Source organism: Agrilus planipennis, unplaced genomic scaffold (genome assembly GCF_000699045.2).
Source record: "Agrilus planipennis isolate EAB-ADULT unplaced genomic scaffold, Apla_2.0 scaffold7, whole genome shotgun sequence".
NCBI lineage: Eukaryota > Metazoa > Arthropoda > Insecta > Coleoptera > Buprestidae > Agrilus > Agrilus planipennis.
Window position 1 is genome coordinate 2,796,898 of NW_020439340.1, and position 17,050 is coordinate 2,813,947.

General features: G+C 36.6%; 1 protein-coding gene across 1 annotated transcript in view; it reads left to right on the forward strand.

Annotated features, from left to right (window-relative positions):
* The first annotated feature begins 525 nt into the window (after positions 1-525).
* LOC108737649 (T-cell leukemia homeobox protein 3) overlaps positions 526-17,050 on the forward strand; it is a 23,741-nt gene continuing 7,216 nt past the window's right edge. The window contains exons 1-2 of the mRNA XM_025978712.1: positions 526-1,404; positions 15,498-15,723. Coding sequence (XP_025834497.1) covers positions 927-1,404; positions 15,498-15,723 — 704 coding nt within the window. The 5' untranslated portion in view covers positions 526-926. The remainder of the gene's footprint in view (positions 1,405-15,497; positions 15,724-17,050) is intronic.

Here is a 17,050-nt window from a genome sequence, read left to right on the forward strand (position 1 = left end):
TCCCACAAGACTCGTAAAGTCATTGATACAAATTTTTTCGCGAATCCTTGTAGGAGATTGAACTGATTATTGTACCTACTCTTAGCACGTTTCGATTGGCCGATATTTTCCAGCAATTTTTTGAAATTGATTAAGGTCCTTTTACAAGGATGTTAACATCCTGTGCATCATTTACGCGAATAGAAACCCCACCGCTAAGTGTGCGGTAAGTGCACAACGAGCAAGCGAGCAGGAGCAAGCAGGCTCATAAACTTTAGCCCTCTACCCCCACCACTGCAACGTCATCTTTATTCCCATAAATTAAGTTACGATCCGAATAGCGCTTTAAGCAGTATCGCGAACGAAACCACTTCTGTATTCACAAAAAACGACTTGAGAGGTACTCAATTTGGTTCGAATCTGTTTAATCCAATAGGGACTGGTTAGGGGCGGTGTCGGCGCAAGCAATCTGGCCAACGATTGGTCTTTTGCTAAGTACCCCACGGTGCTATGGCAACCGCCTGTTAAGCTCTAGTGCACCGCCGACAGTCGTTTTGAGCGTTTCGTAAACATAGTGCGTTCCCTAAATTCCCAACTTTTTCACGTGTCGCCAGAATCCGAATAATCCTGGCCAATCTGTTGCTCCAATCAAAACTGTGGATTTGTGCGGTTTTCCACATTTTCCGTTGCCCGATTCCCTAAAAAGGGCTATGAATACTGCAAATAGACTCTTTTTGGATTCAGCTTGCCACCCCTGCAGTGCTTTACAATTAGATAAACTTCAAGGATTGTAGATTGAGATAAGTATCGCTAATATCGTAAACAATTGAGATAATCCCAATATCAAATCTTGAACCATCGCCAATTTTCTACAATGACAAGAATAACATCATCGCTGTAAGTTTCCAAATCCAATAACACCCAAATTCCACCCAGTCGACGGAAGGATGTCAGACCACGAGCTCACTGAAGACGATCATGAGATCAATATCCTGGACAGTGACAGCAGATTATCAAATTGTGATAGCGATGAACCAAGATCTCGTTCTCCCAGGAGCAACTGCTCCAGCCCTGATCCTGTGTCAAATTCACACTCATCAACCACCACTACAACACTGCCATTTAGCATTTCTAATTTGTTGGGCAAAACAACCCATGAAAAGTCTGAAACTGAAGGAATTGAATTGGAGCGGATGATGAGCTATCCGGCGGGTTTCACGTCGCATCACAGAACGGCTACAAGTCTGATTCCGTCGGGGTTCTATCCACAAGGTGTTTTGAGGGTTCCCGCACACAGGCCTCTGGGAGGTCCTGGCGCATCCGGTGCCGTCTTTAATCCTTGGGCATTAACTCTGGATCCAATGCTGCAGAGATCAGCAGCTGCCGCAGCATTCGCTTCACAAGTTGTGAAAGACCGACTAGCAGGTACGTTGAGTTGAAAATTGCATTAGGAAGTAAAAATAACTTTATGAGAATAAATTCAATACAATTTTCCACTGGCTAGAAAAATATCAAATGCTGGCAAGATCTACCTTTGGAAAGGTAGAGGTTTCAATTTTTAAAGTACGGAAAAAATTTAAACATAATGTGCTTGGACGTAGAATGTTAATATCACATCTTTATTCCAATTCAGAATATCTTGTCTCAATGCGAAATCCACACTTAGAACCCCTTGATTTTCTCAGTGATGAACAATGTCCAAATGTCTTCAATTCTAGAAAAATTGAGTAGATCACTTACAGGAGGTATCAATAAGAATTATGGCTTGCTTCATCATTATTATGGATATCTTGGAAACGATTCCCCAGAATCCGCAATTAGAATCCTTTGATTTTTCCTAGTGAGGAGCTGTGTCCAAACGAGATTATTCTTTCTTAATAAGTATTATATAAATATTGAGTGGGTCCCCTCTACAGCTTAGATGTCAATTTAATTTTAAAATTTGGAATGCTATTCCTCAGAATGTTCAATTAGAAACTTTCAATTCGAGGTTTCTTTTTCTCTCAATTAAAATACAATTCCCTAGAATCCACATTTCTTAGTAAGAAGCAAAGTCCAAACAATGTTATTCGTCCTCAATTATTCTACAAAGGTTGATATCAATAATAATTCTTCTTCTCATCTATATATCGTAAATTCTAAATACGATTCCTCAAAATTCACAATTAGAACTCTTCAATTTTTCTTGGTGAGGGACAATGTCCAAACGAGGTTTTATTCTTTCTCAATTAAAATACAATTCTTCAGAATCTAGAGGTAGAATCCTTCGATTTATCTTAGAGGAGCAAGATCTAAACAAGGTTATTCGTCTTCAACTATTCTGGAAAAGTTGGGGATCCCCTATAGCTTAGATATCAATACGATTCCTCAGAATTTACAATTAGATCTCTTCAATTTTTCATAGTAAGAGACAATGTCCAAAAGAGATTTTATTCTTTCTGAATTAAAATACAATTCCTCAGAATTCAAAGTTAGAATCTTTCGATCTTTCTTAGAGAGGGAAGGATCCAATTGAGGTTATTCGTCATAAACTTTCCTGGAAAAGTTGGGAATCCCCTATAGCTTAGAATATCAATAAGAATTACACTACTTCTTCTCATCGACATTGTAAATTTCAATACGATTCCTCAGAATTTACAATAAGATCTTTTCGATTTTTCTTAGTGAGGGACTATGTCAAAACGTGGTTTTATTCTTTCTCAATTAAAATACACTTCCCCAGAATATAGAGGTAGAATCCTTCGGTTTTCCTTAGAGCAGCAAGATCCAAATGTGGTTATTCGTCGTCAACTATTCTGGAAAAGTTGGGGATCCCCTATGGCTTAGATATCAATACGATTCCTCAGAATTTACAATTGGATCTCCTCAATGTTCTTTCTTAAACAAAGTTTTCGTCCTCAATTATTCTAAAAAGCTTGAGGCACCTTCTACAGCCTCAATATCAGTAAAAATTACACGACTTCTCGTCGATATTGTTCAATTTCGATCATTCACAATTAGAACTCTTCAATTTTTCTTGGTGAGGGACAATGTGCAAACGAGGTTTTATTCTTTTTCAATTCTATAAAACTTGAGTGGGCCTCCTTTGTGATTGCCTATTACAATTGAAGTCATTTTGCCAACATTGGTTCATATTTAAACTATGAAAATATTAAGATTCTATTTCGTATAGACAACTGTGGAGTTTCACTTCTTTCTCTGTACAAGCAAAACAAGCCACTCTTAACTAAAAGTTGTGACCCCATTTCCAAAAAGGAAATAAATAATTTCCTCTATTTATACGTGCAGTAAGTGTGTATTTTCAACCCACGAAAGTTGATAATCATCCCCAGTGTCTTATTCCTAATACATTGAAAGATTTTTATTTCTTTTATTACAACGAATTAGAGACAGAATCCTTTGTGTATCAAGTTCCAATCAAAAATAATTATAACCAATTAGGTATCTTTGGATTAATTAGAACGTTATCAATTTTGTAGACATGCAATATATTAAAAAAAGGTTCATGAAACGCATTGCGAGATAAATTAGATATTTTGAAATCGAATTAATCAATATCTATAATATAATCCCAAATTACATTTTGTTATATCAGATTATAAAGCTCAATCGTTATATATACATAGCGCCATATTTTTTGTACCCGGCTGCGCCATTTCGACCCCGTGTAACAACTAGAAACTGCTATTACGTCTTTTATAACGACACGCAACATTCTACTTATTAATTCATAACGTTTGGGGACAACTTGTTTCAACTCTTACCGATAACTAGCAGCAAGATAGCACGGAATCTTAGAGAAACGATTTCCTATCTAAATATTATGACTAATGTGTGGGTACGTAAATGGACGCTCGGGCGAAGTACTATTTATCTGTCTGTCTGACAAACAATGTACTTAAATAAATTAGTAACAAAGTATAGGTAGAGTGTAACGCAATCAGCGCTAATTTTATTCTTCCATTAAGTTATAGGTACCTACGTGGTACGTAAAAAGCACTCAATACAACGGCAAACGTTACAATGTGGAATTAATTAATTGTTAAAAATGTAAGTTAGTCGCAGAATACAAGCGGTTTAGAAAAAATAAACGAATAATAATAATAAGATTAAGGAAAAATTAGAAGGAACATAAGTAGGCAATCTCTAAAGTCTCTAATAGGGGTTGCTTAGGTCGACTTTGAGCTTTTATGTTCTATTATTCTGCCTCTAAAATATCCATATGTTTGTCCTACACAATATTTGTTACAGATAACACAATTAAATACTTGATTTACATTCGTTAGAGAAGTCCAAAATACTAACTACCTATGAAGCAATCAAGAGCAATTTCAATAAATATCATCGCTGATGGTTAAAACTGGCACAATATACAACTGACATATATAAATGACTATAACTGTTCAGTTCAGTGAACTGTTTTCTTTTTGCAAAGTTTTATTGTTATTCATAATTTTGTGGTCTTTTTAGCCAGTGGCGAACCTGCAATTTGCATTTAAAATAAAATTAAACTGGAAACAACAGTTGGCACCACGCTTTAACTGTGTTTGACTTAAAAATTAGTATGTTCGTCTGAAGGGCAGCGGGAATATACACAACAAAGTCAAAACGCACCGCATCACGAACTAACCCCATTGAAAACATAATTACATATGTAGATCAGGTACTGACTTTCTCTGACATGACGGAATACATATATTTATTACTCATATTCTGCTGAAAGGAAAAACACAATGTAGACGTCTTACCAAAATTACAGCGATTAAGCGTTTCCAAAATCACGTAAATATAACTTCCGCGCTCATCAGTCCGAAATTAAAACTTTTTATACTAATCACTACTAATATGATAATGCTAATATCTATCATGATACATAAGTAGGAGGTAGAGGTGGTTGTAGCTAAACGCGCTCCCGCGAAATCGGTAGGTTAGGTTAGGCAAGGTTTTCGTATGGAGGGGTTGAATGGCTTATATGAAGTGCTATGTCCTATGGAGATATGGATGTAGGTTAAGTTATGATGAGAGAAGACTCACTTATTGACTTGTGAAATGCTATACAAAAAGGGCTTATGTTACATTAAAATGGAAAAGGTTTTCCTGAATGATAAGTATAAAGTGCTATGAGCGCACCACTGGCTTAGATTATGTTATGTGGTTAGAAAGGATTTCTTGATTGACGCCACTTATCCTGGCACCTCCATCATACGTTCGTCCTTGTTATTTGACTTTTGAGAAGAGATTATTTAATTTATTGATTTCGGAAATTTATTTGAAAAGAGCTTGACTTGAGCAAACTGCTTTTAAAGGAATGCCAAAATGGTCGTCACATTTGACAATGATAAAAGTTTAAAGTTGAAAGGGAACGAAATTTGTAAAACCACGAGACGTTCGAAATACACAATACATACAAGTGACAGGGAGAAAATTGACACACTTTAACTGTGCACGGCGCCAATGCCGACGTCGTTGCCGCCACCACTTTAAACAGTCCCCCTCCTGCCTGTTCATCCATTATGCATGGCCCACTTAAAATTTCATTCCCGTTAAAACGTTTTGATATTAAAAAAGTGGAGGGTGTCAATTTTATATAGCAATTTCGATAACGGCAACGGAGGTGTCAAAATGGCGAATTCCGTTCTATGCATTTTTCATTGTAACGTACTCGCGACGATATGTTTCGCTTCCGAAAAGTACGAGATTTTACAACGAGAAAACCACTCAAAAAAAAAAATACTCTGATACAGGGACAAAATCGCACTTAGTATAAATAACTTTTCAAACTCCACACTCATCTTCATGATCTGCTGATAAATTCAAGATGCCAAAATAAAAAATCAGCGAAAGATCTATACCACGACGAAAACATAAATAGGAAGAGCATATTACATATAAATTATATCACATTTAAATGTATCTGTGTAGGTATATATACAATTTCAAAGAATTCTAAAAGTGAGGGTTGATTTTTTGGGTTTACAATCGTAAATCTGTGAATCGCCAAAGATTAAGAAATACGCGAGATGGATGGATAGGACAACTTGTCAGGCATGAGCAGATAGTTAAAGAGATATTAGAAACAAACAAACAGAATTAGACCTAGACCTAGATTAGATTAATGTTCACAAATAGTTAATGAAATGGGATGTTCTAGTTTTAGGGAAATGCGAAGATTAGCTCAGGATAAGGGTGGAGGCGCGTGTTCAACCGATGTTAAAACTGACGACCTTTATGATGATGATGAATAGTAAAAAGCACCCGGTCCATTTCTATAAATTTTGAAATCGGCGATTCGTTCCTTTATTAGTCCCTTATTCGTGCACAAATAAAAATCAATGACATTAAAAATCGGAAGTGATAGTACGACAGTGGGATAGCGATATATATTATTCTTTACACCTTCATTACATTAACGAAAGAAACATGTTTGCATGTATGTACGTATAAAAGTAAGAAAAGAGAAAAGCATCAGGCGTCGGTGCCTGTGTGTGCTGTATCCATTTTCTCGAATGGAAGCGTAAATATGCCTGTTAGATATGACTAAGTGCAATAAAAGTGCACTTGCTGGGCAGAATCTCAAACTCGGTCTGACTTCCGTGCGACTTCCAGAACGTATTTTATATCGGATCGCATTACCAGTGACAAGCCGCTGCAATAAAAGATAGCGGAACCCCTGAAGACTCTTTTAGAACACCGTTTGCAATATTATGGACGATGTGCTTGAATTAGATTTGCAACCTTTTCCACTTATATGTAAGCAGAAGCTTTTATATGTACATTTCATACATTATTTCCATCACAAGTAACATTCGTACCTTAGAAATTACAATGGCTTGTGCCAATAATTTTGAATTATTATTATATTAAGTAGGTGTTAATAAGAACGTTTAAATTCTTGGTCAGAAATGTATCGAAGCTAATATCAGACGCGAATCGCGATTTCGATCTTATTTAATCTTACTAGCTTGCTATAAAGCTCAAAAAAGCTCCTAAAGAGCTGGACATGTAACAACTAAATGTAGGCAGTGTATCGCCATCTAGTGGGCATTTGCTAATACTGAAGTACTTTAAGCGTTAGACAAGGCCATACAAAATTATTATTCATGGGTGGGACACCCACGAGCCCTCATTGATTTAAGTAATCTTCTCTAATCCTTCCACGTTCCTATAATTCATAAAAAAAAAACAAATGATCTGTTGGTGAATCTTTGCATGATCTAAAAATCGAAATTTCATCGTTTCTTTTCCTATTACTGAAAATTGGCACCGCAGAAGTTTATAGCAATCAATTTTGTCTTTTTGTTCAGAAGATACATTTAGAAATCGGCAAAAGGTGGCATCATCTTTTACAACATGGTATAGGAAGTCATTTTTTATACATGCGATTTATGTATAGCTTTTGAAAAGATTTTGGGAGTTTGGCAAGTTTAGAGCAGTTTTCAGAGAATCAGAAATCGCTTTCAGATAGACGTGGTTGAAAAGTTGCCTTTAAACCTTTTCTAGAGAATTTCCCTAATTGTATATCTATATTTATGTATAAAGGCAGTGTCTATATTATTTATTCTCCGCTATAAAATTTCCAAAATTTAATCTAAAATATACATTTACGAAATAATTAAAAATATTTTCATATCCCGTGAGTCATTATTTCCCGAAAAGTTATGTGCTGTCTTACACATAATGCAGGAATTTCTTAACGCAGAAGCTTTTATTCAAGGGCATAAATGTCACCTTCAATTACTACGGAAAAAAGACAAGGAAAACTCCGGCTCACCCTCTGCTTTCTGCTCGGCAACGTTATCTCCTCCCACAGAATCGGGTAGCTGAGAGCCCCTCTCTTGTAAAACGAAATGTTATCCCATATTTATTCTATATATGTACATATGCCAAAAGTAAGATACCTATACACCAAACACCATCGAATATTATTATAAAATCTATTGCGTGCAAAAGTTCAAGGATCATTCTGGTATCGTCTGTTTGAGGGGATGTTCGTTCAGCAGGAAACGGAGGAAAGTTAATTGAAAATGACACGCCGATGGGGATTGAGAAGCAAGACAGAAAACCACGACTAAACATTACATTTGTTGAATATTGAAATGAAAATAAATACCACTAAACTTTCAAACTTTTAAATAGATAACTAAATTTGTGATAAGAGATAGCAGACTGCATATAAGTTTTTCTATTTTTTTGGTGATATAGATGATGAAACAGAACGTGTCCAAAATTACTATGCTTTTAAGAAAGCTTTTTTGAAAAATTATGTTTTTAAACTCTTGCCTCTCTGAAAACTGTCCTAAACTAACAGAACTTTTTTGAACAAAAAGGATAACACCCAAGAAAAGCTTCATATTGCATTTTTTGGACTTTGGATTATTTATACGAAGAGCTGACAGAAGGTTCTTGTTTATTGATGATTGCATCTATAAATTGGTTTCTCAACTCGCTTCTAGTGAATAGAGACTTACGCTCAAATGAGTTTGTATATATTAATTTTACCTAAATGCATGGATTAGAACACTTTCTACCCAATTACTATACTTACTAAAACTTGGAGTCCCTACAGTACCTTTGTAGGAACGCCGTTTGTCACACAATTATCCCTCAGATGTATATTTTGAATTTAGTAGCTATTATCAATAATCATAATAATAAATACAGTATCAACTGAAGTAATAAAATAATAAATAATGTGGCATATATAAAGGAATGTTATCCTTCAAGCATTATTATTTTCGTTAATTTAATTATGAAGGACTAAATGGCAATGGCATTACAACGGGTAGTATGTTCTAGCTAATTAATTATGTAATGTTTTATAGATCGTTTTGGGCGCGTCTGTTGTTTTAAAACTCTTTCCGTGTTAATAAACGGCGCACTAAACCTATAAAAAGTTGATCTCATAATGTTAATTATAGGAGACAAGTGTACGGTCTAACAAGTATGCGACTATCAGGTACGACGTAGGTAAGCAATTTTCAACACTCATGTTGTTAAGAATAAGAGGTAATTCAGTAGGTTTTAAACTGTCTTAATCTCCGGTTAGTGGATCGGTGAGCGTGAAGGAATTACACACAAAAGGTTGTTTTAACTAACCGGAATGAGTATTAATACTTATTGTACCTTTCTAACTGGGTAAAAGGAAGATCCAGTGTACCAAAGATTAAATAGCATTTTGATTTCTCCAACAAAATAAATACTGCAGTAAAATTATTCAAAGATTGCATAGTCTATTCGAACCAATCCGAAAAGTAATCGCAACAAAACAGGCATACAGAAACGCCAAATCAAGAACAAATATTTTTTGAAGATTCTCGAAAATTATAATTTGTTTCTGATCTGATTATACCTCATCTATCATGTTCTTCGTATAAGGCGATTTTATGCACGAAGTAATCTAAAGTAAGTAATAACTAATTAAATTCACTTGTCAAAATCCAAAAGATATACGAAATAATCTACGCCTAAGAATTGTAAGTTAGATGTTAAATGTACATAAAGTAAAGTAGGGTGAACGTAAGTCATAACTAGTTTTGTATGCTACACAACATGCGTTCTACTCATTTACCTTCTGTGTCTGTTGTAATTTAAGACAGAATACGTTATTCTTAAAAAAAAAAAAATATTTTAACACGATTAGTTATAATTATCTAAGGATAGGTTCAAGTAGGTATTTTTTTGAAAATGAAAAAATATATGTTTTTACTCCTTCCTTGCTTCGTTGTGTATTATATATGTAGGTGTAAATATATAAGAAAACAGACTAGCGAACGGTTAAAAGAAAGCAGCAAATTGCCGCACGTAAATGGGTACTCCTGGTAAACGAATGGATATCGTAATTCAGTGTTCCCCTTCGCTTAAAAAACACGAGATACGCATCCCCTTCCGTTTAAAAAAGCCCATTTGCATCGAGTGTAAAGGCGAAAGCATAACTTGCTGGAATTTTAATACCGATTTCCGACACACCGCTGGCGCCGCGTACCGCACCGAACCGCGCCGTTCGGATTCCTTCTTTGGCGTTTTCGTCTTCTTTTTCCCCGGGAATTACTTTGCAAGCCTCCGATGAAAACTTAGCCAAACTTTATTGGTATAATCCATATCGGTGTAACTTGAGCGCGCGCTCAAAAATGATGGGTACTACTACTTCGAGAGAGTGTTCAATATTTTTGCAAACCCCCCCACTGAATATACCCGACCAGAAATTAGAAGAAGGTTAGCCCGATATATGTAAGGACCTAATAAGGCTATAGGTACAGTTTAAGGAAGTCCCAGTGAGGTCCTAACGAGGATTGAATAAAGATATCCGAAAAAAGAATATACTTATCGGGTCGAAATCATGATGATATCCACAGTTTATCCTATCAAAGTAAAAAATTGATTGAAGTTTTCCACGCTAGGATCTTATCAGGATTAAATCATTTCATCCTTTACAAGGTAAATATATATAATTAAATTCTGATCAGGATTGAGCGTGGATAAACTTGATTGGCCAGAATATAAATATCATCAGATGACTATCCAAGAGAAAATGGATTTTCCTTCTTGTTAAATGTCAATTACAATTTTACCAGTTTTTTTATAAGATATCAGAAAAATTTTATCAACACATCTATGGTTATCTTAAAACTAGCCTATTTTAATAATAAATTTGCAACAAGGTTTTGATAGGGTTCCTTGAATTTCCCTATTAGGTTCTAATTTTTACTTCCTTATCAGGTCCTCCTTAAACAAAAAAAGCGCAACAGTCCTACTCATATCCACATAGGGTGGTCCTTGTCAGGACCTTGTGTGAATCGAGAGGTTATACCCTGTCAAGTTCACGATAATAACTTCTAGTCGGGTAGGTACCCACAACTGCCCGACAGACACGCGTTTCATATTCCCAAACGGTGTTATTATTATTTAGGCTATAACTGCATACTTTCCATTTTTCAATTGACAGTTAAATATAACATTGAAATAACTTTTTAGACTTTCACGGCGAGTGTCCACGCATTCCCGTTTCCGTACTGTGTCGGGCACCGCCAGGTGGCAAATTCAATCTTGTGGCTATATTCTTTTGTTCAAATCAGCAGAATCGCTGCAAAAGCTGAAGCCTACATTAAATCCCAACGTCATAATTAGCCAATAAAGAAAAATATACTTTGAAATTCTTCGCTGGCATCACATTTTATTTATCTGCTAATATAATTCGTACTGGTTCAGATGAGCTACCAAAGAGAACTGACTTTAATTAAAAAATTTTTATGTGTTACCTTCTGGGAAAGGTGCTACCGTTTGATATTAAAAATTTAGCGGCATTATCAATTAATATGTTGTTCCTTTGAATTCAAAAATCTACAGCAAATGGAAATCATTAATTGCGTTCTAAATAGCCCGTATCATTTATCCGATCAGGAAGAAATCAGACCACAATGGTCACGATCAAATAACTGCTTAACATATCCGTATAGTGATAAGCAACAAGGTAAATAAATGCCTCGAGCTTTCTCTTTTTGTTCGCACTAAAAGCTTTGGTATTTAACGTTTCGTCGTGTTGCGATTTTAAAAACGTTTTCCACTCATTTAGTCGATTAATAAAATGTTTTTCGTTGTCGCGGCAGTCAACGCGTTGCTACCATTGATAACGTTAATAGTATCGTCTCGAAACGACGTTGTTTTCGTGGTTGTTTATTGGTCGAATGGATAGAACGGGATCATACGACCGACTAACAGTATGAGAGAAAGAGAGGACCCGTCACCCGTCACTTATTCGACGACTTCCTCTTGACGTTTTTCACTTTTTCACGCTCCGCAACAAGATATTGCCACTGAAAGCTTTACCTTGTCGTCATTTGAAAGCAACAGCTCAACCTACTGCGATTGTGGACGCATCACGGACTTAATTTAACGGTGACGGTGGTGACAGCGTTTTCAACACGAATCCAACAATATGCGAAGACTATTTACAACAAAAACAAAAAAAGAAGGAAAACTACTGTCACCAGAAAAATACCACAACAGAGATCTTCATTTAAGAAGTAGCAATTTGAAAACCAATTTCCATCAAAACAAATTAAAAAATGAATTTTGAAATTCGGAAAATATTGTTAATGGTGTACGTTTGGAGTAAAGCGCTGTAGGGATGCGAAATATGGACTGTGGGCGCGAGGGAAACGAAAAGGTTAGAAGCGTTTTAAATGTGGTGTTGCAGGCGAATGATGAGGATACGGTAGATAGAGAAGGTTAGAAACGGAGAGTTATTAGAAAGAATAGGAGAACAGAGGACTGTATGGAAGTCAATAAGAAATAGGCGAGATAGGTTGATAGGATACCTTCTCAGGCGGCATGGCCTAGAGGTCTAGACCATTGCTTAGCATTCGGGAGGACGCGGGTTCGATTCCGGGTCCGTCTGCCTTGGTCCAAGTTTTTCTGTGGTTTCCTTGGATCACTTAGGCAAATGCTGAGGCAGTAATATTCCACAGATAATCTTTCACTCTCTTCTGTCTTCATTTCGTCCGTCTCATCTTTCTCACCCGAACCATCACCCACCCATTCCCACGATTCCTGAAAGCAGGCTGAAGAGGGCCTTCCGCCCTACCTTCCGGCATAGTCCGGAGGGACTGCCCGCCCACCAGCATTACTGGCTGGTGGGAATGAAACACCCAAAAGTTTTTTTTTTTCTCAGGCATGAAGGACTAGTCAAAGACACTAGAAGCAGATGTAGGGTTTAAGAGGAGTAGAAGTAGACCTAGATTAGATTACTGTTTAAGGATTTGGGATGTTCTAGTTTTAGGGAACTGCGAATATTAACTCAGGATAGAAAGGAGTGAAGGTGCGTGTCCTACCAGTCCTTATGATGGTGATGAATTCAAAAAGATAAAGTTATTATCACATAATGTACTTTGAGATTTAAATAAAGACTAACAACTGATTTCACTTTCTTGCCATTTAGCCAAAAACCCCCTAAAAAGTGCCCCTTTCATTAGATATTCTAAGGTAACCACAAAATTGAGTGAGTTTGAAATTGGCAAATTACACCCATCACAATGGGCAGCTTTTTAGTAGATAGGAAAGCAGAAATTTTGAAAATAAAATAGCCGATGTAGTTACCATGATTGAACATTATTCCATCTCCCATAAATGGATTTCAAATCCATCATGAGGCAAAAAGACGTGTAGCCATGATGCGATGTAAGTAATTAATTTCTGCAATACCAGCACGATCTCGATAAACCAAAGTGGTCTATTATATTTCTCTAATTGAGGTCTAAATCGTGCGTTATATCTCTCGTTTGTAAGTGCAACTACATCAGGCAAGAAAGGTATTGGTACACAACACACTAGATGTCCTTCTGTCAATACTACAACATATTATTGTTCTATCTTTTCGTTCACGGTTCACGGACTGTTCGAAATGACCGGAGAAGAAGACGAAGAAGACGACGAAGAACGAGAGCGAGAGCAACATGGGCAATGTATACCTAATCATGCATCCGTCGTGGTCGTCGTTCAAGTCGCGGCTATATAGCCGATAATCGTGATGTTTTAATAGCTCTTTTACAGCTAACTTTGTCGTATTAATACTAATGCATTGTGTCGTAAATTACGTTGAATTACTTAGAAAACGGCCCGTGGCTTATCAGCGTCCGCTGTCATTTCTAATGGCCTGTGCGTATGAGTTAGAATGTCGCGGACATGAAAAATTGGAAATGGACGAGTGCTTATTTACGAGCAATTGCCACAGTCGAGTTTACGATTAAATAACGACCAAATTATGGCCGCGACAGCTACGCGATTGGCCTTTTAACAATCGCCTTTTTCCTTTCGTCTACTACTTCTTCGTCTTCGTCTTGTTCTTTTCTCGCAACTGGACACTCGCCAGGATTATTACACGAACGCAATATACAAGAAGAAAACAAAACACTCGAGAAAACTTGTCATGCCGAAGTGAAGAGAAGAAACAAAAAAAGTAAACGATATATCTGAGGAATCCCGGCAAAAATTTTGTAATTTTCGAGTTTCACAACAACATAATGCAGACCTAATCTGTTCAGCTAATGATGCATAGAAAATACGAAATATTTAGCTACACAACGTGCACTTTTTAGGCATTCATTTACCTATAGGAAATATTACTTATTTTAATCATCGTCATCATCATAAGGTCGTCTGTCCTAAGACTGGTCGGACATGCACATCCACTCTTTCCTATCCTGAGCTAAACTTCGCATTTCCCTAAAACTAGAACTATTTGCAAATAGTAATCTAATCTAGGTCTACCTCTAACCCTCCTAACTTCCGTTTCGGCCTCTAAAATGTCTCTGACTAGACCTTCATGCCTGAGAAGGTGTCCTACTAACCTATCTCGCCTATTTCTTATTGTCTTTCATAGAGTCCTCTGTTCTCCTATTCTTTCTAATACCTCTTCATTTCTAACCTTCCCTATCCACAGTATCCTCGTCATTCACCTGTAACACCACATTTCCAACGCTTCTAACCTTATCTTTTCCGCCGCACGCACGTCTATGTTTCGCACCCGTACAACTTTTTCCGAATTTCTAAATTAACCGTTCGCGAACATAGAAGTGACTTCTTTTTATTTAAGGCATCTCGACCCTGCGCCATCATCTGCTTTATATCCCTACTACTCTTTCCGTCCTAACTTATCTGACTTCCTAGATACCTAAAATCGGCCACTTCTTCAAATTTTTCGTCTCCTATCTTTATATCCGCTCTTGCCCTACTTTTTCTTCCCTTGCATCCAGTATTTTTGTGTTACTTTTACTTATTTTCATACAGTACTGTTTTGTCAATACCGCTTCCATTTTATTTAAAGCTATAAAGCTAATAAAGCAGTTAATATTACAGCGACTATAAAACAACAATTGTACAGAACCGAACCGAAACAACACATAACAGACGGAAAAATAATTTGTAGACATAGATTTGTAGATTTTATTGTGAAGAGTCATTTTTGAATGGCAATTTCTTTCTCAGTTGTCTCCCGTTTCCATTTTCCAAAAATAACCCAGTCCGGCAAATCATTTACTTCCCACTAAAGCCGATTTAATGAAGATTACGAGAACGGGAGAGGAAAGAGTGGCTGTTGAATATAAAAATGTTGCCGGAGCATTTGGTTCGCGACAGATACGATCAGGAAAAAAATTCTATTAAGCCATTCGTTCCCATTGGATGAATCCTTAATGACCTTTTTACGTGAGTTCAGCTCACCGCGTACAGAATCATCATTTTTATTATAAAATTCAAAATGGCCGATAATTACGACAAAGCGGTAGTTTGGCGGAGGAGGAGGGGTCCTACCGGTGCTGCGGTACAGTTCCCTATCATTACCCTCTATTAGAACGCAACACAGGACGTTCATACTGCCAGTGTAAAGAAAAAACGTGCATCAACACAAAAAAGACCGAGGGTTCTTTTTATTGATTCCACTTGTTCCATTCCCACAAGACTTGACAATCATTTATTGGCATAATATCCATAAATAGATATTTATTATATGTATATTTTTATTCTAGCGTTCCCAATGGTTCGACGAATCGGGCATCCTTATCAAAATCGCACACCCCCAAAGAGAAAGAAACCGCGAACATCGTTTACGAGACTTCAAATAGCCGAATTGGAAAAGAGGTTTCACAAACAGAAATATCTTGCTTCAGCCGAGAGGGCAGCGCTTGCAAAAAGTCTGAAAATGACCGACGCTCAAGTCAAAACGTGGTTTCAAAACAGAAGGACCAAATGGAGGTAATTTTTTTTTTGAATTCATCTTTTTCTCTTGATACATAAGAATTAAACAATTAAGAAGGTTGAGTTATTTAATACAAAAAGAGTTTATGATCAAGAAATCTTAAGGGATCATATTCCACCTACTACAATTTCATATGCTATAAGAAACAGAAAAACATTAAGGAATAAGTTCAATTCCTAGTCCTAGTCCTTGTAGTTTTATTTAGATTTTGTCCAATGTACGTAGCTACACGTATGCGACTGTAAATTTGTTAAGGCAGGTCCTACAAGGATCCGGGCCGGATCCGGTTTAAGGCGAAAGACGAAAACATAAAAAAAAAAAAAACCGGTTTACTACGAATTCTTTTACTATGTCAGCGGCAGCTACCGGCAAAACGCCTTAAAACATTAATTTTACTAATATTGAAGATTCCTTTATAGTTTACATGATCGCTATATTTTAAGAAAAATTTTAGTCCTTAACAAATTACTCCATCTGTTGGAACCCTCGTCATGTTTTCAATGCGAATGTTGTTTGTTTGCAACTTCTGCAATAAAATTCAATCGAAAATAATTCACAAATACAATTAATTAATAACTGTCATAAAAATAACGTTTGCGCCAAGACAGATTTGTCTTAAGAGCGTCACGACCTAAACCTGTCTCTCGTCTCATATTGAGTACCCTAAATAATTTACGATTTAATCAGTTCAGAATCCGCTCGTTTTGAAAGTTTAAGGAGAGAAAGAGAAAGAGAACCCGTTTCTTGACAGCTCAATTCTTCCCGATACGAGAAACGAAACTGCGAAGAGAATAAATACACTGACACAACAAACAAATTAGTGCTACCGTGGATCTCGTAGCCCAGTCGCCGTGAGCAATTTGTTTTGCGCTTCACTTGTCAAACATTAGCGCCGTGGGAGCCTGAAAGATACATGACATCGTTACGGCGCAAAACTAGCCAAGATTTTGTACTAAATTAAGCTCGAAGATGAGCTTCCGTATGACAAATGAATTTGACGGAAACCTCTGTCGCTGCCATTTCAATTTCACACCACGTTGCACAACTCACGCGGTACGACCGACGACAATAATTGTAACTAAATAACAACATTCCGGTTGCCACCAAATTAAACAATAATTTGTTGCTCCCTAATAGCTTAATATAAATATGACATAGGAACGTTATATACGTTCTACTTGATGCCGTACAAGTTACAAGTCTTGACAGTTTTTTTTATCGAATTTCATTTACCTTGTTATAGTATGGTTCCCCCATTCGCCACAGAATGTTTACCCCATCCCACTTAAACTCTGGAATCTACGTTATTACTATTATTATTAT